The sequence below is a fragment of the Akebia trifoliata genome, chromosome 8 (genome assembly GCF_017979445.1).
Source record: "Akebia trifoliata isolate Shusen 1 chromosome 8, ASM1797944v1, whole genome shotgun sequence".
Classification (NCBI taxonomy): domain Eukaryota; kingdom Viridiplantae; phylum Streptophyta; class Magnoliopsida; order Ranunculales; family Lardizabalaceae; genus Akebia; species Akebia trifoliata.
Genome location: NC_141382.1, coordinates 3,485,923 through 3,509,935, shown reverse-complemented (window position 1 = coordinate 3,509,935; position 24,013 = coordinate 3,485,923). Strand labels below are relative to the sequence as shown.

The 24,013-nt window shown below is 33.5% G+C and overlaps 3 protein-coding genes and 2 non-coding genes across 6 annotated transcripts; 4 read left to right on the top strand and 1 right to left on the bottom strand.

Moving 5' to 3' along the window:
• Positions 1-2,799: 2,799 nt before the first annotated feature.
• Positions 2,800-2,900, top strand: LOC147395518 (small nucleolar RNA Z266). The gene has a single exon (XR_015181253.1). It is a non-coding gene; the product is annotated as a small nucleolar RNA Z266 (small nucleolar RNA).
• Positions 2,901-3,114: 214 nt separating this feature from the next.
• LOC147395517 (small nucleolar RNA Z266) lies at positions 3,115-3,217 on the top strand. The gene has a single exon (XR_015181252.1). It is a non-coding gene; the product is annotated as a small nucleolar RNA Z266 (small nucleolar RNA).
• A 2,516-nt stretch (positions 3,218-5,733) lies between these two features.
• On the top strand, positions 5,734-11,495 carry SNX1 (sorting nexin 1). The gene is made up of 11 exons (XM_086450526.1): positions 5,734-6,439; positions 6,552-6,686; positions 8,214-8,349; positions 8,760-8,893; positions 9,077-9,151; positions 9,617-9,776; positions 9,874-10,007; positions 10,275-10,343; positions 10,611-10,690; positions 10,924-10,984; positions 11,100-11,495. The coding sequence occupies exons 1-11, from the start codon at positions 6,428-6,430 to the stop codon at positions 11,313-11,315; spliced, it is 1,212 nt and encodes a 403-aa protein (XP_086306652.1). The 5' UTR covers positions 5,734-6,427; the 3' UTR covers positions 11,316-11,495.
• Positions 11,496-12,509: 1,014 nt separating this feature from the next.
• Positions 12,510-17,686, top strand: LOC147395515 (chaperone protein dnaJ-like protein). 2 transcript variants are annotated; one of them, XM_086450527.1, is made up of 8 exons: positions 12,510-12,846; positions 13,549-13,666; positions 14,229-14,348; positions 14,443-14,529; positions 15,642-15,718; positions 15,894-16,021; positions 16,120-16,256; positions 17,138-17,686. In XM_086450527.1, the coding sequence occupies exons 1-8, from the start codon at positions 12,629-12,631 to the stop codon at positions 17,213-17,215; spliced, it is 963 nt and encodes a 320-aa protein (XP_086306653.1). In that variant the 5' UTR covers positions 12,510-12,628; the 3' UTR covers positions 17,216-17,686. The 2 variants fall into 2 exon arrangements, with proteins under 2 accessions (XP_086306653.1, XP_086306654.1); XM_086450528.1 differs by having other exon boundaries at positions 12,513-12,846; positions 13,552-13,666.
• Positions 17,687-18,407: 721 nt separating this feature from the next.
• On the bottom strand, positions 18,408-20,967 carry LOC147395514 (large ribosomal subunit protein eL42). The gene is made up of 4 exons (XM_086450531.1): positions 20,868-20,967; positions 19,154-19,333; positions 18,872-18,946; positions 18,408-18,779 (listed from the first exon to the last, which is right to left on the bottom strand). Exons 1-4 carry the CDS (start codon positions 20,868-20,870, stop codon positions 18,720-18,722), a joined length of 318 nt encoding a protein of 105 aa, XP_086306657.1. The 5' UTR covers positions 20,871-20,967; the 3' UTR covers positions 18,408-18,719.
• Between the last annotated feature and the right edge of the window lie 3,046 nt (positions 20,968-24,013).

The window sequence follows — 24,013 nt, the reverse complement described above, 5'->3', positions numbered from 1 at the left end:
GCATTTCTTTCGTGTATCACTGGATTATTGCATCATTAATTGGTTTTAAGGAAAAAAAAAAAGGCTGCTTCTAATTGACAGAAAATTGTTTCAGTCTGATTTATTTTGATAATTAATTGTCCAAGGATGATTTAGATCACGGTGTTTGTGATTTATTGTGATTTACGGTCTCTGAGATTTTAATGTTTTTATTCATCATGGGGTATACAAAAAACAGGTTAGAAGTGCTGAATGTTTGAGCTATGCCCCTGTTTTCAAGTTGATGACATACGTCCCATGATCTCAGTCTGCAGTGGAAAACAAAAGAAAATGAACTAAATATCCTCATCTTCAACCCCAGCAGAATTCTACCTTTGCTTTTTCTCCCATGAATCTGTCATCTTCCAGCTCTTGAGCTTCCAGTATAAAATATTGTAACCTATTCCACCTCGTATTTAATCTTTTCTACGACATGTTGTGGAAAACCTTTGATTTTTAAACCCAAAAATCTATCATTCTTCACTTCCCATTTTTTTTTTTTTTTTTTTAAATGATGGGGTTCCGGACCCCGGCCCAATTAGGAAGTGTTTAGGCAACTGGCCTATCAGAGCACCATGTCCCCATACAAATCACACATACCAGATAAGTTGGAATAAATCCTTGTGGGTACCCACTTCCCATCTTATCATGTTCTTGAAAATGTGACTCAAATTATTTGGAATTGATGGAGCACGTAAAATGATGATGATATATTTCTCACGGGAGCCGTCTTCTCTTGACAGAATATTTTTTTATTCTCTTTAAAAGAGTTTGTATATATATTACCCTCTCAAACCTTTTTATTTTATATATTTTTAAATAAACCAATTATGAATGAGATTAAATAAAAAAACAAAAGGTCATAAGCACGCCAAAAAGGGTTATGAAACCAAGGGAATAAATAGAAGGAAGATGGGAACAACCATGTTAGACCTTAGATTTCTTTTTTTGATAAGTACCTTACACTCTTAACCATTTAATCACCTGAGTGATAATTCAAATTGAAGAGTTTCTTCGCCAAGAAGAAAAGAATCGGGGGTGTGGTCATCAAGAAATGAAGTGACTACCCTCGCACAATATTTTATTTTGACTATTTACTATGTCAAAAATATTGCTGTTAATAGGGGCATCAAGTACATAACGAAAACTTGTTCAAGTATATTAGTAAAACTTTGCTTAGGTGTTCAAAGCCTCTAATAACATTTCATTAATGGCCAAAGTAAACTCAACCAGGTCAAGAATTTAACTTTTTAGATAGGTATGTCTATTAAATTCCCTGCTATAGACATGGTTTTAAAACTCATTTTGACGTCTCGTCTATGAATGAGATCAAGTCATCTCGGACGAGTTTTTTGATACATTTGAGTCGTCTTGTTCAACAATGAGAAAAAATGAACTGTAATTTTCAATCTTTTCCAATGTGTTTGTCTATCTGTCTTGTTGGTGGGCGATACCAAGATGGATTGGACGAGATTTAAAATCACAATTATGTATGGCAAAGAGGTACATATTAGAAAGATAGCTAACAAGAAGTGGACTAATAATGTGGACATTTGTTTCGAGAACTTCTATTGACACCACAATTTTTATTTATCATTACACTCTTAACTAAATTTAAATTATCAAAATATTAATAGGGTGAGAATATCTTTCTCAATTTAGTAAAGAAAGTTAGATTTGGAAATTTTCTTCTCTTTGATGTATTAACATCAAGAGGGCGGATTAGACTATCGTTCTGCAATTATTATGAAGAAAATTTTGATTTTTAACTGGCGTGTGTTAATTTTTAGTAATTGGATTGTAATAAGTAAAAGTTAGAGTGCAAATAGACTTTTCCTTTGTTTTTATCAGTAAGTATCTCGGGTCTGACCGATCCAATCTGCAAGCTAGCTCACCTAATATTCAGGGATATATACGTCATTTAAGATATAATCAAGGGCATATTTCGTTATCAAACGTAAAAACAAGGGACTATATATATCCCCCACCCGTTAGGGTTTCTCATTCTTTTTCATGGGAAACCCTAGTAGCCTCACTGCGGTCTTTCCTTTTCTCCTCTCATCAGTTCTCCAATTTATTTGTTTTTAGTTTTTTTTTTTTTTCTTTAGGTTCCATTTCTTCATCTTATTCGCACCAGGTACTTATTTTTCGTTTAATATTTTGTTTAGCATTTTTATACTTGAAAGTTGTAAACTGTTTTAAGTTGTTTTGGTGGGATTTCTCTCTTTCTGGATTCTGTAAATCGTTTTTATGATTTTAAATTTGATCTTAAAGCACAGCCCTTAAGATCGCCTTCCCAATCCATGGAAGCGTTTTGAGTCATAGCCGTGCAAAAGCAATGTTAGGGTTTCTCTAAGAGGTTTTCTCTTTCAGATCCTTCTCCCAATCCAACCTTCTCCTTTTGAGGCTTCTTTATATTGGTATTATTTTCTTAATTTAAAAAAAATATCATTTAAAGATTAATAGCTTCTTATGCTATTTTATCTCTATAGTTTTTATTTTTTTAATAAATGGGAATAATTACCAATATAAAAAAAGATATATAAATGTTTTTGTCTCGAAGGTGTGGGGGACAGAACAGATTACCATTAGTCTTTTGTTACTCTTTTTTTTTTAACAGATTGATTTAAACTTACCGCTCTATATTTTGGTAAATATTTAAGATACGCACATGTGTTTTAAAATTTGCTAACAGGCCAAAATGTTCACCAAAATGTGGCTCTTAAATTCTTTTTTTTTTTCTTCATTTTCTTGGGTTGTTTGTTGTAATTTTGTAGTGAGGAGTGGCAAGAATGATGAATCAATTAGATGTGTTAAGGGGATTTTCTTTTCCTCATGAACTTAAAACCATTGAGGCATATTTATATCCTGACTTGCGCCTGTCTCTCACTTTCCTTTTAAATTTATTTCCCCACTTTTGTATTTAAATTTAATATTATCAGTGTTATTTTGAAAGAAAAAAACTAATAAAATTTCAACCCATATGTGTAATCAGGTTGATTAGTTTTCAAAATTACAAAAGTATATCCTATATTCACCAAAATGCGGGTTGTTGAATTCTTTATTCTTTTTTGGGTTGCTTGTTTGTAGTGAGAAGACTGGCAAGAATGATGAATCAATTAGATGTGTGAAGGGGAAATTTGTTTTTCCTCATGAACTTAAAACCATTGAGGCATATTTATATCCTGACTTGCCGTTCGCTCACTTACCTTTTAATATTTGTAATGTAATTAATGAATATTTGTTAGATAAAAATGGTTATGTTTATGATAATGAGTGGTTTTCTTAAAATGTGGTAATTTTTTTTTAATTATTTTTTTATAGAGATTTACTCGGACTTAACTGTATTTTTATTACAAAATGTACTTAGCAACTTCAGGTAATTTGTTACTGACATAATGATGCTCTTGTGGTATGAAGCACTCTTGTGCTAGACTGACAAAAATAAAAATCTAATTGAGGGTCTTAAGCTCACATTGTGGCATCCTAAAACATGAAAAAAGTTAATTTTCAACATTTTGGATAAAAGTTCAAAATATAATTTTTTTTTAATTTTTTCATTTGTTAGAATTAGAAGATTCTAATGCTTATGAGCCCGACAATGACTGACTAGTTGAGATTTGCCCAAAACATTACTTGGGCAATTTAGACTTTCTCAGTTGAATTTTAAATATGTTTTAAATGATATTTTAATGTTTTTGAAATTAAAACATACCCAGAAATAAAACAATGACAGTATGAATTGCTCCTACAAAAGCATATATGGGTTAGAAAATACCAAGTTAGTAATCCCATCCATCCATCAAATAGATGGTTGAGATGCTGGTGATAACCAAGAAGAAATTGTTTATGGTTTTAAATCTTGGTTTGAATTATTAGAGAGCTGCAGTTGTATGTGATGGGAGAGCCTCAACATCTCCTCTAAAATGGTTCACAAGCCGAAGTCAAGCTTCTTTGATCATGTCAAACCTTAAACCTTCAAAGAAGGTTTAATCTTGAAGTCAGCAAAACAATTGGTCGGGGACATTGAAGGAAGGAAAAAAAGTAGTCTTTGAAAATTCTATAGAATGATGGTCTAGGGACTAGGGACGGTTAGGCGTTGTGTTTGGATTAAGAGAAATGGAAAGAATTGAAGAGGTGAAAATAAAAGAGTTTTTGGATTGTTGAGTGCGGGGAGAGAAGAGAGAATAAATTAAAAAAAAAAGGTTACAACTTTTTTCTCTGAAAGTTGAGAGAAATTCTTTTAAAATATGTCTATCATGTCATCTCTACCTCTAGATTTTTTTTTAAAATTTAAAATTATCCCAAGTTCTCTCTTGTCAATCTAAGTATAAAGAACTTCAGATCTCTAGGGCATGCGACTCTTAGTAGTGCTTGGATTGTGTTTCTAATGGGGGAAGTGCTCTCCTACCAATGCTTTGTTACATCCAATATGTCAATATAATTCTTTCTAGTTAATATGGGGTATTGATTTTGGCTTGACATACTTGTTGGGTCAAATCAATAAGGTCTACAAGAAATATTTGAATTTTAATCTCATTGATTGAGTATAAGCATCATATCATCAATGGAATGGTACTAGTGTAATCATATTATTTTTGAAAAATTACTTAAAAGACCTTGGCAAAGGGATTTCTTTCTGCCCTTCTCTTAAATAGTTCTTTTAGTAAAGTCTTGAACCTCACTCCACATTTCTCAAGAATGAAACACCAAAATGTACCCTAATTATTTTCATCACAAAAAATTAGATTGTTGACATCCTAATTGTGTTTCGAGACTTCATTCCAATGTAAAGGATTTGAGAAGGAAGAACAAATCACGTTTAAGTATTTTGAAGAATGTACAATGGTAGGATTTTTTCAATTTTGGATGAAAATCAACCAAGGACGGTTTTTTTAGTTTGAAAACACATAAGCAAGTTGTTATGTTAAGTTTTTAGTTGATTTTTTTTTTCATATATTTTAGTTGAAAAAATTCGAAAAATGAAAATGGGTGGGTTTTACTATTGTAAAGTTCACTAATTTTATTGTCGAGTTTAACATTTTTTAAAAATTATCGAATTCAACAATAAAAAATGTTGAGCTCGACAATAAATAAAAGTTGATGAACAAACAAAAGTGGGCATAATGAGGGATCATTAAGAAATTAAAAATTTACTAATTGAACTATCAAGCTATCGCTCAAAACTTAGGGACTATTTAAAAAGAATCTCCTCCATCATGGTTCTTTAAGTAATTTTTATTTTATGCAACCAGCATGATTTTAATTTGTCAAGGACCTCAGGTATCACGTCTAACCTCTTTGGTGTCCAGATATAATTGTTCATGATTTACTTTCCATGAATAATCTCATTATGTCCACCATATTTTAGTTAGATAGTTTTTAATTGAGAATTCATCAAGCATCATTCCTAATTTCTATTTTTTATTTTTTTACTCTAAGATCATGGGGACCTTAATTTGAATAAAATTTGTACGAGTTGATTTTTAATTTTAAAAGAATAATGCTGAAGTGAACTCAAGATTGAGCCTTAAATCCCACACCTCAACGTGAAAACCATAGATGTTTCCTTGAGATACAAGTGAAAAGCATCCATGGTTCTCATACATTTTCACGTCAAGATGTGTGATATGAGAACCTTGAGGTTACTCCAACACAACTCAAAGTATGGTTCTTATCCACTTTCACATCAAGAAGTGCGATATGAGGTTTTAGCCTAACGTCACTTTTGTATTATTCAAATTTTATTAGCTTTCATCTATTGCTCATGCCTCGTGTTAACATGTACACTTTAATTATTATTTTTAAATTATAATTATTAATATAAACATGAAGGTGTTGTGTACAAACACTTGTCAAAAGGGTTTATTTGTAAGTTAAAATTCTGGTCAGATTTTTAAAGATTAAATATTAAATTTGAAAATTAAGAAACGTGATTAGTTTTTTTATTTTTAACAAAAATAATTTCAATTATATTAAATTTAAATGTAAAATCAGGGGTATTTATGGCCGATCAAATTTTGGTGTTGAACCACTCCTAGGGCTTAAATCACAACGATTGAATTGGTAAATCTATCGATGCTTGGAGGAGAAATTCGATAACTTAGAGGCTGACATCAATTTTCTATATTAAAGGGTACAGCAAATTCAGGCCGCTTGACACGTGTTAATTTCTGGAGGCTTCCTACAGTTCTTTTATGTGAAGGAGCCATATCAAACTTGGACTCATTTAAAAAATTTATATCCCAATCGTGTCTTTCTGCGTACTACGCCCACCGGCGTATTTAAGAATCCTGCGCACCTAATCAAGTTTTGTAAGTTGGTCACTTTCTTCTTCTTCTTCTTCTTCTTCTGCCAATTTTCAGCCTTCAAAGTTCAAACACAGTTCTTTGGCCTCTCTGCTTTAATCATGATTATCACGGTAATTACGAAACTGCCATCAGCTTCTTTTATTTATTTATTTTAATTTTTATTTCATAGTGTTCGTGATCTGAAACTAATTAGGGATTTAATATTTTTTCCCCAATTTACAGCAGAGAAGTCTCTCCGGGTCCTCTCAAAGCCCTAGATCTCCTTCTGCGCAACCATTTTTATCAGTTTCTGTAACTGATCCTGTAAAATTGGGTAATGGAGTCCAATCTTACATCTCCTACCGAGTCATCACCAAGGTACTTTGGTTACTTTTATTGCTAATTTATCCTTCTCTTTCTTTAATTGCCTGGAATTGGGTTTGAGTTAGGGTTTTGGATTAGGTTCTATTTATTCTCAAACCGAATGATCATTTTTGTTGCATGGAGGATATTTGCAATTAATATTCTTAATTTTTTAGTAATAATTTGATCTCCAGTTGAGAATAATTAGAAGAAAAAAAATATTTTGATTGTGATTAGCTGTTTGGTTTGCTGCTTTTCCAAATCAAGAGAGCCCATTGAATAAAATGATAGAAATTTCAACCCCGAGCATGCAAATCACTTCCCATATGTGTTGGATGAACGAGATACTAGTGTAAGTAGTTGATTTTTTTTTTTTTTTTTATAAATGTTCTAGTTTGAAATTCACTAATTGACATCAACGATACAAAAAGGTTTAATCAGTGTAGAAACTGAAGTAAAGAGGAAGATGAAGAATGATGAAATTTTTGTGAAATAATCAAACAAAGCCAAGGAATGAGAAAATAATTGGTCGAGTTGAGAACATTTGTAGAAAATTTCTATCCTTTTTGAATTGTTTCTAGATTTTGAAAAGTTCCTTTGAAAACTGTATTATCTTTTTATTGTTGAAATCAGTGTTGATCTTCTAGGTCAGAAGTTACTGAGATCAACGCAAAATAACCTCATTCAAAATTTTCTTAACGTTGGCAACACAGTGGTAGATGCTGCCTGTCGTACTCCCATGTTGTCATCGCACTCAATCTCCACTTGGCGCCAAGAATGTTAATATTTATTATTACGTTTAAATAAAATATATATTTGATTAGATTCAATTTTAAAAAATAATATTTGTTTTTGGGTAATATGGGGTTTTTGTAAGTGCAAGGGTATTTTTGTATTTTACAGAGAATGTGCAAGTTAGTGAACTATCCCCTAAAAGGATAATCCCACATCAGAAAAAGATAGTCCCACTATCCCCTAATTCATTGTTATTACTTTTGTTTCTGGTATCTAATTTGTTCGAGTTATCAAGGCAATTCTCCTTCTTTGCAAGATGGCGAATTGTGATCGAGAGATTGGGCTTGTTGTATTCTGCAAACATCTTGCTGGAAACCGTTTTGCAAACTTGAGTTTTTACTTGTATAGGGAGCGAATAACGTTTTAAAGAAAATGATCTCCAGGCCTCGAGTTCAACGGCTGTTGTTTTATTTCATTAATTTTTCAGATTCTAGTCCAATATTTTCCAAGAAAGAACACCAGCAAGGCTTAGTTTATTGAGTGGAAGTTGGAGCTGCCTGTCTCCCTTGAGTCTAATAATTAATCACACCACACCACCAAGTCCTTATTCAATAGCTAAACCCTTTTGCTTAATCTAATACCTGGTGATTCTCAAGCCTGGGAGTTAGTATTCCTATGTCACAAAATGTTATAGTGTATTTGGGGATGCTATATTTGCATATCCTGTTTTGTATCTTTCTGTTTTTGGACCTACAGCTTGCAGTACCATTTAACCATTTTAATACATTGAAACTCAAATTTTTGCAGACAAATTTTCCTGAATATCAAGGACCAGAGAAGATTGTCATTCGACGTTACAGTGATTTTGTGTGGTTGCGTGATCGGCTTTTTGAGAAGTACAAGGGCATTTTTATCCCTCCTCTTCCAGAGAAGAGTGCTGTAGGTAACAATCCAACTAGATCTTCCTTACCCTATCACTTTTACTTTCAATTTATGTGGTAAAGTGACATAATTTTCTGACAAAATGGTCATTAGGCATAGTTATGGTTTGGGGACATAGAGAAACTTTGTGAAACTTGCAAAGACTAAGTTGATTTTCTGTGGTACTATCCATATTAATGGTCTGTCCTAATTCTGAAGATACTTCATGTTATGGTTTTTCTAGAATTGCATGGTTTTTATATAATAATTTGGCTGAAATTTTTCATAAGCTGTGCCAATAGAATCTATTGTCATCATTTTTCATATAAATGCTTACGAGGATTATATCAGTTGTACTTGGTTTTAAGCATTTGGTACCTTTTTTCCCCAATATTGTGTGGACTATCTCATTTTACACTCTTTCCTATGCAGAGAAGTTCCGCTTCAGTGCTGAATTCATTGAGATGCGGCGTCAAGCACTGGATATTTTTGTAAACCGGATAGCTTCACACCCTGAACTTCAGCTCAGTGAGGATTTGAGGACCTTTTTACAGGCAGAAGAAGAGGTGAAGTGTTTAAGCTGGAAAGAGTTACGGGAAAAAATTATATTATTTTAATATCCCATTTTTGCAGTTTGCTATATTATAGGCTATAGCTTGTACTGTTTTTGCCCATAAATTTGGTGGTTCTTTACGGAAGATCTATACTTTCTGCCATTGACTTTATATTGGTTGTGTTGCTTTGGGAAGACGATGGAGAGGGCAAGATCTCAAGAGATTGGTATTTTCAAAAAGAAGCCAGCTGATTTCATGCAAATTTTTAAGGTAAGCTTGTGATTTTTGAAGATGGAATCCAGAATGATTTTCGTATGATAAAGATATTTTACATAAAGTAATTACCATGAAAGGAGAATAATTTGAACATAAGGTGTAGGGAGACTCCAAGATTTCTTTAAAAGAATAATTGCTTCTCTTAAAATATGAAAAAAAAAAAAAAAAAAAAACAAAAACAAAACAAAACAAAAAACAATGAGGACTTGAGTTAGAACTGGAAGATGGCAAGTTGTCCTCCGCTACCTGGTCATTTACATTTGGAATCCCTTCTATTACAGGGCCCATCAAACTCATGTTGAAAGTTCTAATTTCCTCCACAACAAGATTTCTAACACTCGTGTTGCTAGAATCCTTTTGACAGTTGGATAAAAAAGCTATTCTACCAAGAACGACTCTTTATTTTTAGACTTCTTGATGAGCTAGCTGTGAATTTGATTTTGTTGAAATGTTTGACAGGATGTGCAAGCTAAAGTAAGCGATGTTGTTCTTGGAAAAGAAAAACCATTGGAAGAATCAAATCCCGAATATGAGAAACTAAAAAATTACATTTTTGAGCTTGAAGACCACCTAGCAGAGGCACAAAAGCATGCTTTTCGACTAGTGAAAAGGCACAGAGGTATGCTCTTTCTTTAGGCGTTCCTTTTCTTGGGCCATATATTTAAGCAGAACTAAATGTGTAAGAGTTGCTTTGTCTTGTCTTCCTGTTTCCACAGAATTGGGCCAGTCCCTATTGGACTTTGGGAAGGCAGTCAAGCTCTTGGGTGCTTGTGAAGGGCAATCGCTTGGGAAGGCATTTTCTGATCTTGGATCAAAATCAGAAATGTTATCAATTAAGCTACAGAATGAGGCAGGGTTACTTTCCATATTCAATCTTTGATGCCACAGTTTGCGAACTTTGTTGTTTCCATGAAACATTTCTTGGAATATCTTTGTTCAAGACCGGAACAGGATATCGATTCTTAACTGTTTTATGTTATGGGATGGTTTTATATTGTCTCACTGTTTCTCTTGATCGACCAAGACAAAAGTCTCGAGATGAGATTTTAAACCTTATTTGTTTCTACTTAGCGAGAGTTCTTTTTTATGATGCCACTCCATATCCTTGATGGTGCAGGCCCACAACCTTCTAATGAATTTTGAAGAACCTTTGAAAGATTATGTTCGTGCAGTGCAATCTATTAAGGTGAGTTCGCTTCTTTTAGTGTTATGAAACCAAACCATCCAAAGTACTGACAAGAGCTTGAATCCTCTGGTCAGTTTATTTAATTTAAAAAATGTTGAAATGAATTAAATAATTTAAAAATGAATGATATATATACATAGAGTTGTCGTAGACATCTTGTTAGACATTTCTATTGATTATTATTGTTTTGTATATGTTTTTTGGTGTGTGGAAGAGGGGTATGGGGGTCATAGAATCTAATATTATCGTTCCCATGCTTGTGAACAGGCTACGATGGCAGAGAGAGCCAATGCATTCAGGCAACAGTGTGAATTGGCCGAAACTGTCAAGTTGAAGGAGATAAACCTGTATTAATCTGAATTGGCCTTCAATTTTCCCATTTTCCTTTTTCTTCTGTTATATGCATTTCCTGCTTAGGTATGGGCATTGGACTTCGAATTGGAACCTACCATTAACCATTATTGTTATTCCGGTAGCACAAATGATTCACACATTTCACATCATTGAATCACAAGGTCCAGATTTGAAGTTTCTGTGAATTTATATGGAAATTTACATTTTTTCTTTTGGTGGTTTCCAGTGACAAACTGATGCTAACACGATCCGATAAGGTAGGAGAAGCTGAGATCGAATATAAGGAGGTGAACGCTACCACCAAGTTTACTTGCCAAATTGATGTGTATATTAATTTGTTATCTTCGGGTGCACTCATGCTGAGTCTATGCTATTTGTCTGATATTTGATGTCATGATGCAGTTGAAGGTGGAGAGTGAGGAAGCAACTAAGAGATTTGAGATGATCGTGCGGCTAATGAACGAAGAGATTGTGCGATTCCAAGAACAGAAAACGTTAGATATGGGTCTTGCTTTCCATGAATTTGCAAAAGGACAGGCACGACTGGCGAATGAGATTGCAGATGCGTGGCGTAGTCTTCTACCTAAGCTCGAAGCTTGTTCTTCCTCTAACACATGAATCTCAATGAAGAGAATACACACATTTAGTTTAGTTTCTGGAGTCTTTTTGTTTATTGTGAAGACTATGAGAGTGAGTTCTGTAATTCCTTCATAAGATATTAGAAGTATTGATGTTTGTTTTTTTGTAACTTCATACCAACTACAGGTTAAAAGGAAACCGAGGATTTTCAATCCTCAATTTTGTTTGCAAAGTAAATCCCACAACTCCAAATCTGTCTTTAGAGGCAAATCTACGTTTCCGAGGGAAGGGAAGGGAAGCTAACGAACAAGCTATGGTCATCGACATTAAAGCTCTACTTCTCAACTGATCTTTTCTTTTTGAGGAATATGGAGTCTTTTCTTGTTTCTTCACATTAGTGGCGGGAATGGTCGATCTCCAGAGCTTGCAATGTTCTTGTTCTCCTTTTCTTCTGTAATTAATAAAATCTATATTTACAGGAAGGAAAAAAAACTCAATGGATTTGCTTCTAGCATTATTTTTTGAAATAATAATCTCGATTAAGGATCAATTTCAAGTCGAATGCACAGTCTGGGTCAAGCATTCCAAAAATTATACTAGGGCTGTCAATCGATTGGGTCTGGAACACATTGGATTTGAGTCAAGTTGGGACTAATTTGGTAAGGATTGTAAAATGATCAGATTCGGGCCTCGGAGGATCATTTTTTTTTTTGTGGGATCTCAATATTAAGATCCAATAAAAATTGAAGTGGGCACATAGATGGGATCAAATCCGATTTTATATAAACTTTATATATTTAAACAATATATGTAATTTACATAATTTCTTACATTTATGGCATTGGGGCATTGTTGATCCAGAATTGACTTATCAGACCCTAAAACCTCAATTCGGATCTGAAGTTTTTTGTAAAATATCGAATTTCAGGTCTGATCCGATCCATGTACAACCCAAAATGACATAATATAGGACAAAAACGACTTGAGCTTGGGCAACTCCTCCAAATATGTAATTTAATTATGGTATTTTTGACATTTTTTTTATATATTAATTTAACATACGGTAAAGGATGTCCTTACTAATTTGAAGAAGTATAAGATCCTTAAATAAATTAGCCTATTTTCCTAAGGGGTACCTAATAAAAATGCTCAAAAGCTTATTAACCGTTAACGACCAACGCTACCGCGATGTTCACTCACGCGTGTGAACAAGACAAAAGAGAGTATCACACGTGCTATTGTCTCGTTGTCTCTTCGTTAGGCCAGAGATTCTCTCTTCAGAGTTTAAATTCGAAGAACTACCTTACAAATTCTCTCTCTCTCTCTCCTCTGTAGCCATTTCAGAGCAGAGGATGAGCTCCTTCGGTCTGTTTCCTCACCTCCAATCTCTCTCTCCTTTGAAGCTCGACTCCTCCAAAACCCTAATTTTCTTCTTTGACAACCCCATTTCATCCTCTCATGGAAGATCGAACCGACTTTCTTTCTCCACAAAGAATTCTCGATCACAAATCAGCTGTTCTTCTGGAGAGAACTCATCTGGTTCGATTCCAACAGGAGATAACAGCTCGAGGTTTGTTTGTTTTTGTTTTTTTGTTTTTCCAAATAATTGATTTTTGTACGGTTTTATTATGATGTTGAATTGAATTTTGATTTACTTTTTGGTAGATTTACTTGCATGAAATAATTGATTGTATGTCAATTTCAAAGGAACTGTAGAGATGAGGAGTTTACTTCTGCTTTAAAGATGATTTTTTCAGTGAGACTTTAGGGTTTGGTAGTTGAAGTCTTGAAGATAATGTCAAATATTGGAAATTTTAGGTTTTAATTAGTTGGGTTGATTTTCAAAGATGTTTCGTAATTGGGGATTTTTTTAACAGAAAAAGAGTATTTTATGGGACTTTGTTCTTTGGAGTGAATATTTGGAGTGATTTTACATAATTTTGATGCAAAGAGTAATTGGGTTTAACTGTTCTAAAAACAAATTCAAGTTTTTAATTCGGAGTAGTTGTGTGCAAGTCAGTCTGTGTCTCGCTTTGGTTGGATATCACGCAAGCATGTATGTCACATGTACATCTGTGCCACGATTATGTTCTATAAAACGTTACATTTATTAATCGTTTTCTATATATGTTGTGTATGGTTCAATTTTTGGCCCTTAGCAGATCAATTTTTTAATCGATTTTATGCTGGTTTGAGTTTTGAAGATTATAAATGATGTATAATTGAAAATTTTCCTAAATTTTTTGTTCTCTCATTCTATTTCTCTTCTCAGCAGTTTCTGTATTATAGAAGGACCAGAGACTGTTCAAGATTTTGTTCAGATGCAGCTGAATGAGATCAAAGACAGTATAAAGAGTCGACGGAACAAAATCTTTCTCCTCATGGAAGAGGTGAAGTTTCCAGAAGTTCCCAAATATTGTTGTAATGGATTTTTTATTTTTATGAAAAACACTTCGCTTACTAACATAGTAAGATTTTAAGCCTTACTAAGGGTCATTTTACTCAAATGGATTACCACATTAGCAATCCAACACCACAGCCCTCTTGATTTCATGGAAAAACTCAGATAAAATAAATAAATAAATAATTCAAAACACAATTTGTTTTGAGCTTGATCCAAGGTTTTGAAAATGGATGGCTAACAGACTTCCACCTCCCAATTTTAAAATTAAAATTCAACGGTGAAAAATAACTATTTTTGGATTTTTTTTTTTCAAAGTTTGTAGAATTTTGTCCTCTACAATCTTATTATGGATGCCACAAGGTGAGCCCAAAGACCCTTAGTAAGGGTGGAATCCTTACTTAACGTAGTAAGGCTAGTTGGACTCTTTTTTTATCATACAGAAAAAGGAATGGGTGTTTGCCAGAGTTTCATGATTAGATTGGTTTTAGTTTACATTTGGCACCATTAACTAACTTGGATGCTATCTTTCTCGTAATGAGTCTATCTAGGTGAGGAGATTACGGGTACAACAACGCATAAAGAGTGCCAAGTTTATTGATGAGAGTAGTGAAGAAGAGGCAAATGAGATGCTTGACATCCCGTCATCCATTCCCTTTCTTCCTCATGTGGTGATTCTCGAAAAACATATCTTTTGTGGTTCTTTATTGTCTTTGAGGTTTATGGTTTTCTTACTAATTTTTTGTGTCTTTCTTTTCGAACTAGACACCAAAGACATTGAAGCAGCTCTACTTGACAAGCTTTTCATTTATTTCTGGTGTCATAATCTTTGGTGGACTTCTTGCACCAACAGTAAGTTGAAGCTTCAAGTCCTTGGCTACTACACAAGACCTTTTACCATTCTTATCATGTACAATTAGTGAGATTCGTTAATTTATTGGAACGTATGTTAATAAGATCATCTTATATCCAACATTTTTTTGGATGCATAAACCGTCTTAATTGGTCTTTATTTGTATCCCCTGTTGGTATTATTCTTGAATCCTCTCCAATGTGCTCATTTTCATTTTATGTTTCCTAGTCTTACCATTCATCCGTCTAAACATCCTCTTCTTAGATACACTCCTATGAACATGTTGCTTCTTGATTGCCTTAACATCATGTCCCCGTAAAGCCTAGTTGGTTCTATTTTTGTCTTGTAAAATTGAACCTTTGTTTTTATTAGTACATGTTAATCACATAACACAAGGGAACATGGTTTACAGGATAGACACACGAGGAGTCAAAAAATCAAGGTGATCGGGAATGGCAGACTTGGCCTTGACTTTGTTTGACTCAGATCTAACTAACCCCCCCCCCCCCCCCCCTTTTCTCTCTCTCTTCCATCCTCCAATAATACCTTTTTGGGAGGTCTATGCATTTAGTTTTGTCTATAAATGAAATAAAAAGACATCACTCAACAGGAAGGAAGTTGGGATCCTTCACTCAATGGTTCCCCACCTAGAAGATCTCATAGGTCAAGAGACCAACTCATTCAGGGATCATAACCATTTGTCAATTTTATTCTTTTGGTTAAAAAAAAAGTGGTTTTGTGGTTGTCTTTGAATACACAATATATGAGCTCAACAAACTTTCTGAACATTTTTGGAAGAAAAATATCCCAAAATGCATCATATAAACTTGGCAGAGACACTTTATTTAAAATTTTCACAGGACTTATAGGCTTCTTCATAAAAAGCAATGTGCTATACTTGTATAATCTTATTGAAGAGGATTCAGGAAATGGTATTCCCTTGTGAGTGTATGTGCGCATTCACAACAAAGGGAACATCTCTATGAAATAAACAATATTAAAGAATATAATCTACTTTAGCGGGTGTACTTTTTTTTTACCCCTTAGTTAAGTAGGCACTTTTGAGTCTTAATGATGACAAGAGGTAAAACTTTGTCAATTTTAATGGCAGTTGGAGCTGAAACTGGGTTTAGGGGGGACTTCATATGAAGATTTCATACGCAGCATGCATTTGCCTCTGCAATTAAGGTATTTACTGTCGTTCAATTCCTTCCTGTGATGATATAGTGTCAAAACCAAGAACTTCGTTTCATATAGCATTTCAGGGATTTTCTTTGCCTCGTCTCATTAGTACTGCACGCAAAAATAATGACTGTGTGGTTCATATTAGTTGCCTGAATTACTTGTTTGAACCATGATTCAGTCAGGTCGATCCTATCGTGGCATCCTTTTCAGGTGGGGCAGTGGGTGTTATTTCGGCATTGATGATACTTGAAATCAACAATGTTGAGCAGCAAGAGAAGAAAAGGTGCAAGTACTGCCTTGGAACTGGTATGTACCAATTTTTTTAAGGACATTTACAAATAGTTGCCTTGAAAGCTTATCATTATAATAATGTACATATGGTTGTATACCCTTCTGAATTGCAGGATACTTAGCTTGTGCTCGATGTTCTGCTAGTGGTGTGTGTTTGAGCATTGAACCTATTTCAATAGCCAGTGGGCCTGATCGTCCTTTGCGCCCACCCACTACTCGAAGGTGTCCGAACTGCTCTGGAGCCGGAAAGGTATATAATTTGACCAAAAAAAATCTTAAACTTGTGTTATCTTTGGGTGCAATTGGGCTAATATGACTATTTTCATTATAAAATATATATATATATATATACGGGAAATGTTCAGCACCCAACATTTTGCCCAACATGTTGTGTCCTACATGGGTTAGAAGTTTTGGAATGGGCTGATTTTTGGTGAGGATGATTTCTATGGTGAGGAGATCATCCTCACCAAAAATGTTGGGCAAAATGTTGGGTGCTGAACATTTCCCATATAGGGTCCCGTTCGGCACCCAACATTTTGCCTAACATATTTTGTCCTACATGGGTTAGAAGTTTTGGAATAGGCTGATTTTTGGTGAGGATGATTTCTATGGTGAGGAGATCATCCTCACCAAAAATCAGCCCATTCCAAAACTTCTAACCCCATCACAACTGATTTACAAAAAATGGACGGTCCACGATTTTTCAACTTGTAAACATGGGGTTAGAAGTTTTGGAATGGGCTGATTTTTGGGTGCCGAACGGGACCCTATATATATATATATATATATATATATATTTGTGCTTTCCACATCCAAATTTGTTACGTTAATAGTTTGTGTTGTGGGATCCAATCCTTCTGATTCTCTTTTGGTCTCCATATTGGCAAAAAAAAATTGGCTAAGGCAAGCGAAATCAGTAGTAGTTAGTGATTAGTAGGTAAAGGTGGGTTGAAATCACATAAAATGTGGGTGTGGAGTCCCTGAGTGATGTTAGAGGGAAAATGTTCATCTTCTGTACTTGCAGTTTGAACTGTTACGTGGTAATGTTATCTTTCGGAATCTGTATCAGGTTTCCTTTCCTTTCCTTCTTGAATTGTGTTATAAGATATTTTTCATTCATGTCTCCAGGTAATGTGCCCAACATGCCTGTGTACCGGAATGGTTATGGCAAGCGAACATGATCCAAGGATTAATCCATTTGATTAAAAAGTAGCTGATGTTGCTTTAACATCAACAGTGTAGCTCTCCTGATTGCATTTGCAGTAGTAATGTGAAATTACAGTAATAGCTCTGGGATTGCAAGATTACCTCATCAATGGGCTAGGATTCATGCCCGTACCAAATGCGGATGTAATAGTATGTTGAGATCCATTGATTGAATACTTCTGTTAATCAAACAATAGGCGTTGTGGTGATGTGGCTAACCAAAGGTTTGGACCTTGAATTATAGTTGGAAGTCCCTACTCTGATTGATGAAAAAAATAAAATAAATGTAGACATCTTCCAGTCATGATGTTCTTTCAGCTTGTTACCATCATCATCATCAAAGATTCATCTAAAAATTTTGGGTCTTAATAGAATGAATCTTGTTCTTCCATTTAATTACATCTAAAGTCAACTTGTTTGCTAATTCGAGTCTATTTGTAATGAAAGCCATATCCCAAAATTATTGTTCAATGAACGAATCTTCTTTTTCTGTTATTTATATCGGGTTTATACATGTTCATGCTACCTAATTTCTTCTTCAATTTCTTGCACCTTAGTGGAATGATTAATTGGTGTATGATCTTTTCCATTAATACATAGTTGCAATACGCCTCATATGTGGGGTATGTGACCACTGTTATGAGGCCTTCATCAAGCCTTTTTTGTATAATCAAAGCAACCTCAACATTAGCAGCCATGCCTTATCCCAAAGATTTGGACTCGAGCCTTAAAATTTGCAGAGTTATCTGTATAAAAGCAATGTTTTCCAATTTTCAAGAAATTTTTATTTAATTCTATTTTATTTTTGCCTTTCTGGAAATTTGAGGCAAAAAGGGAAAACCCAATGCACCATGGTGAAATCGATTAACACACACATCATAAATTCCAAACACCAACAAAGCCTAATCCCAAAGATTTGGGGCCGGTCAAACAAATTCTATTCCTCCACCCCATTTTGTTGAAAACCATCTTTTGCCATTAAGATGGAATTCCTATCTGCTCCCAGTATCTCCATTCACATTCTTTTAGGTCTTCCTCTTATCCTTTTAGGACCTCCAACTTCTTCCTTGGCTCATTTAGAACTTTCAACTTGAATCTTTCTTCTAACTAGGCAGATAATTGATCTTTGTTTAAGTGTTCAACACTCTCTTAGTTTATCACCCATTGGGGATACTCCTACATTTTTTTCGAATGCATTCAAAAAGAAAAATTCAATTATGTAGAATGTCATGTCCTCTACTATTGCATGTTTACTTGGAACCATGCTCCTGGCATCACTGGCATTACACATTCCTCGTTGAAATTACACATTCCTCAATGAAATAAAATTTCCTACTTTCTAAATTTCGATTATAACAACCTAATGCCCAAAATCCTAGCAGAAGCATGGAACCCAAAAAAGTGAACAAAACAGATTCTAAGCTATTTTCCAACTCCAAAGATGAGCGACACGAGATGGAAAAAGAAAAAAGGAAATCCTGAAATGGATTGAGGAAGCCACTGTTTAAAAGAGGGAAGTTCCCTTGCCCTTCTTGTCTCCACCAATTTCAAAATGCTTGCATCTCTGTAAATCCACAAATGACCATCCATTAATATGAAAGTGAAAAATAACATCAAAAGAGAAACTAGAATGCAAACTATGTTGAAGAAATTAACCTTGATTGGGTGCTGGGACACATGTTTGCAACTCTGACATTGCAGCCTCAAAACGATCTTCTTAGTAGTTTTTGCCTAGAAGAAAAAATATTATTTAAACTTGAAATCACTCCAGAAAATATAATCCCAAAGTACCAAAAAAATTTATTAAAAAAAATGCAAATTTACAACTTACTATTTAGAAACATACTACATGGTCAACATGATTGACAATTCTTCCAAGTAAAGAAGAATATTCATGCTCAAAGGGAAATAAACTAGGTACCATAAATGGGTTCTTACTTTCTTGTGAAAGACGGGTTTTGTCTGACCTCCATAACCTGACTGCTTGCGATCATAACGACGCTTCCCTTGTGCAGCAAGGCTGTCTTTCCCCTTCTTGTATTGTGTAACCTTGTGAAGGGTGTGCTTCTTGCACTCCTTGTTCTTACAGTAAGTCTTCTTCGTCTTTGGAACGTTCACCTGTGGAATCCAAGTTGCACATCTAATCAAAATAAGGCAATCAGGCTAGAAATACATGCAAAGGACTGCAACCGACCAAAACGCATGTATATATATATTTTTTTCTATGAAAATTGTTGCACTATATCCCAATTTTCCAGTTAATAAAGAACCATTGGATTCGCAGCTTCCAAGCGATTTGTCCACTACGAATCAGACCCCTTTGGTTCTTCCAAAAACCAGTTCAAATCAGTCCATGGGTATCGGTTTTTTTTTTCCATATACATAAATTAGTGTTAGGAATTTAAATGTTCTCTACTGATAAAAAATGAAATATAGTTCTTTTTTGTAAATTTGATTTTATTAAGAGGAGTACATCTAGAAGACCTACTTAATTACAAGCAAGAAGTTCAAAGTACCCTTGATCTGAACATATAAGGTCACATATAAACAAAAAAATCTTAAAAAAATATTCCCTTAACCTCATCAAAACCTTAACACCAAAAAAACAAAAAACCTAAATAAATGATCGACGGTTAGTGGTCACAACTCGATCAATATAAAATGAGACTATATTATTGTAGCATCCCTTAATCCAATTTATAAAAGGAAAAAAATCTATTATTATTTTTAAATCTAAACACAAGTTTATCAACTGATACTAAGAGCAACTCCAACGCACTCAGGCTCTCACTTTGTATTCTCTCCCAACTGCCGTTATACAGAGCTAAAACTCTCCAAAAGAGCTCCAACGCACTCGCACTCGCACTCTGGCTCTCAACTTCAAAATTTTCTTGAGAGAGATAAAGCGTGAGAGCCAAAAGAAGAGAGTGGATTTCTCTCTCTCTACTTGTTGGTAGTAAAAAAAACGATGGTAGTTGTGACACAACTTAGTATAGCTGAATTTGTTGAGAGTGGTTTTCGCTAGTATGGTTGGAATGAAGACCACTTGAATAGGCAAGAGGACTCTCCACGATAAAATGACTAACAGAGATGCCTCACAGATATGTCTATTTGCGTTGGAGTTGCTCTAATATGATTTGAACCAATTTGAGAGGGATTGAACCACAGAATCAAACCAACTCGATTGGTTGATACCGGATTAAGTGGGCGCCAATCCAATCCCAAACACCCGGTTCTTTATGGGTGAACTCCAATATAATCAACAGTTAACACTAGATTCAATTCTCCTCCCAACACCACAAATGAAGCTTCCCAAGTTAAAAAAATAATACAACCCATCAAACTGAATGTTAGGCACATAAACCAATACGCCTAAAGGACTCTAGATCTGTTAGAATGCTTCAAATTTAAGCCCAATTTGAATTAAATTAGCCTAAAATTCGGGTTTGTATCAGATTTCAGAATTCGCATTTATTTAATTAGGGTTTGTATCAGATTACCTAATAACAAAAATCAATATGAAATTCCGTCGAGTTTAACAACCAATCTATCTACCACAAAAAAGGCAGATTTGTAAAAATCAGATCTAATATCAGTGAAAGAGAGGGACAGCAGCAATTAAAATTAATTGAGAGAGGGATCTCGGACTTACCATGGCTGCACGTTGAAACGATAGCTAGCTACAATCTTCTCTGTCGAGAACTAGAAAACAGAAACCCTAGACTTTTTTGAGTTTTATATAGAGATATTATATTACCAGACCAATATTTGTTAAGAACACCCCAATTCATTTGAAATCACCTAACATTGGTTGTTTAAGTAAAAGTTGGCGTGGAAATAGAAAGAGTCGTGCTGGAGTAATATTGATTATGATTAATAGATTATCAGAATTTTGATTATAATAAGTGTTTTTCGGATTTTAAATGTATATTGCTTTTATATATATATATATATAAATGATGTAATAACAATCATTTTTCGAAATATGGGTTAGAAGTTTCGGATTTAACGGATTTTTGTGAAGATGATCTTTATGATGAGATCATCCTAAATAAAATTAGCCCAATCTGAAACTTCTAACCCCATCAAAAGTGATTTATAAAATGTGGACCGTTGATTTTTTTGACCAATAATTTATAAATCACTCTTGATGGATTTAGAAATTTCAGATTGGATTGATTTTTTGTAAGGATGGTCTTCTTATCATTACCAAACATCAGCTCAATCCAAAATTTCTAACCCATATTTTGAAAAATGATTATTTTTACATATATCCTTTGTTCTGCCCCTATATATATTATGAATTATTTTACGGATAGATTAATGATTTAGTATATGAAACTTGAAGTTTATTATTTATTTAAAATGGTTTGGGATCAGTTGACTCATGAAGAATGTCTCATGAGAAAACACATGATCCCAACGGTTTAGATACAAAATTTAATAGTTGAGATTTATGCGTATATTGACTACACAAGTCTAGGACATAAATTATAAATCTTAACCATTGGATTTTGTGTGTTAAATGATTAGAATCATGTGTTTTTTTCACAAGTCATTCTTCATTCTTGATGAGTCAAGGGATCCTGATTCTTTAAAATATGTTCTCCAAAGGTTTTTCTAGAATCCAGGGCTTTCTTGCTTATTCTCTTTTGGGAGATGTTCTCCCGTTGTTTCTCTGCTTTTCCAAAATAAAATTGACTTGATTTTGTAGCTAGTTTGGGTGTGTCTCATCTTCACCTTTTCAATTTGTTATATAAATATGATCAAATCCAATGGCCCAGATTATACTAGATAATCTAAATAAATGATATTAATATCTCATCATCTATAAAAGGTTTGGACTCTTTAGTATCTCTTATTTATAGGAGTGAGCAGGAGAAAAGATGTTCTAGACCAAATTTATTGATCAACCAAATAAAAAAAGAGGAATTGTTTCTCTTATAAAAGATTTCAAGATTTTAATCGGAATATTATTTTTATTTGCCTCATATTCGTAGGAATTGAAATTTGGAAATTAAATTTTGAGAACAACCCAATAACTAGGTTCACTAGTTGGGGATGAACGTCCATGTGATTACTCAATTGGCTTGATAACTATATTTCTGAAAATTAATTTTAGAAAGTCTACTTTAACAAATTTAAATAGTTTTAAAAATATTTTATTTATTTATTATTATTTAATGTATAGCAGTGGAGTTTCTGATTTTGTCGACATCCAATGAAGATCTGACACCAAATTAATTTTGAGTTTAGTGAATTAATTGACTATTATCCAAATTAATTGATAAATCATTGAACAAAAACAATATATATATATATATATATTTTTTTTTTCGAACAATCAAATTAACCCTAGTTATTTGCATATGTGGTTTGTAGGATATTGATCTTTTGACAAAAATGACAAAAATTATATTTCTCATTAGATTCGACAGATCTATTAGATTTTAAAAGCTAACTTGGTCATCTCCAATTTAGCTTTCATAACAGACTTACATTGAAATTTGATGTAATCTCCAATACCACTCCAATTACTCCAAAACCATTAACACATCATTCTAAGAAAAATTACTAATTCTTAAATGAGAACACCATACGTGAATTATAAATGTTGGTCAATGAAATATTGATGTTTTCATTATTGTTTGATTACAGATAGAAAATAAATAATATTAAGATAAATCGTGTTATAAGATAACAATGTCGGAATCGTGCTATGCTATATCAATTCCATATATATATATATATATATATGGATGGCGTTATTACGACCCCCTTTGCGACACACCATTTTGTCTTATATGGGCAAAAATATTTGGAATGGGCTGATTTTTTGTGAGGATGATCTCTGTGATGAGGGGATCATCCTGGCAAAAAATCATCCCATTCCAAAACTTCTAACCCCATCAAAATTGATTTACAAAAATTGGACGGTTTAAACTTTTTTCAGCTTGTAAACATGGGGCTAGAAGTTTCATCCTCACAAAAAATCAACCCATTCCAAACATTTTTGCCCATATAAGACAAAATGGTGTGTTGCAAAGGGGGTCGTAATAATCCGACCCTATATATATATATATATATATATATTAAAATATTTCAATTTTTTATAGAGAAAGTCATGTGCCAAAACATCTTAAGATGGATGTTTTAATGCGATTTTCTACTTAATTTATTTTTAATGATGATTTAAAATGACTTAAATCTCATTATATTCAACCTCTACTCAAAAAAGTAAAAAAAAAAAAAAATCCTAATTTTTTTGTGCATACATCTTCAAAATATTAAAAAAAAAACTCTTGAAAATGACTTCTTCTTTCGTAAATCCTTTTTGACGGTATGAAGTCTCAGAAACTCGATTGAGATGTTAAAAATTCAAATTTTTAGATGAAAACAATGAGTTCGAACAATTAGGACATTCAATTGTAAAAAAATGTGGGAGATGAGGTTCATGGATTGTTAAAAATAGAAAAATTTACTAAATAGACTATTAATAGATCGACTAAAATTTAGGAACTATTTATAAAGAAATCCCTCCGTGAGGATCCTTTAAGTAATTTTTTCAAAAATCAAATAAAAATTGAGATAAAATTGAAGAAATTGAAAGAACAAATTAAAAAGAGTGTAATTGATTTGAGATTTCACATAATCTTATATCAATCAATCACACGAATCTATGTGCATTGATGGCATCCCCAATTTACAAAAGTATCGTCGTTAAATTTTGTACCATTGGTTATTTTGGATTTTGTGAAATTTCGAGTTATTTTTTTATTGAAAAAAAAAATCCCTCAT

Excerpts from the sequence above, each read along its gene's own strand:
- LOC147395514 (XM_086450531.1), bottom strand. Across the intron at positions 18,947-19,153 it reads AACCCGTCTTTCACAAGAAA|GCAAAAACTACTAAGAAGAT; the intron begins GTAAGAACCCAT and ends TTTTTCTTCTAG. Across the intron at positions 18,780-18,871 it reads TGTCCCAGCACCCAATCAAG|AGATGCAAGCATTTTGAAAT; the intron begins GTTAATTTCTTC and ends GTGGATTTACAG.
- LOC147395515 (XM_086450527.1), top strand. The coding sequence starts at position 12,629 with ATGAGCTCCTTCGGTCTGTTTCCTCACCTCCAATCTCTCTCTCCTTTG. Across the intron at positions 13,667-14,228 it reads TCTTTCTCCTCATGGAAGAG|GTGAGGAGATTACGGGTACA; the intron begins GTGAAGTTTCCA and ends GAGTCTATCTAG. Across the intron at positions 15,719-15,893 it reads CATTTGCCTCTGCAATTAAG|TCAGGTCGATCCTATCGTGG; the intron begins GTATTTACTGTC and ends ACCATGATTCAG.
- SNX1 (XM_086450526.1), top strand. Across the intron at positions 8,894-9,076 it reads TTTTACAGGCAGAAGAAGAG|ACGATGGAGAGGGCAAGATC; the intron begins GTGAAGTGTTTA and ends TGCTTTGGGAAG. Across the intron at positions 9,152-9,616 it reads ATTTCATGCAAATTTTTAAG|GATGTGCAAGCTAAAGTAAG; the intron begins GTAAGCTTGTGA and ends AATGTTTGACAG.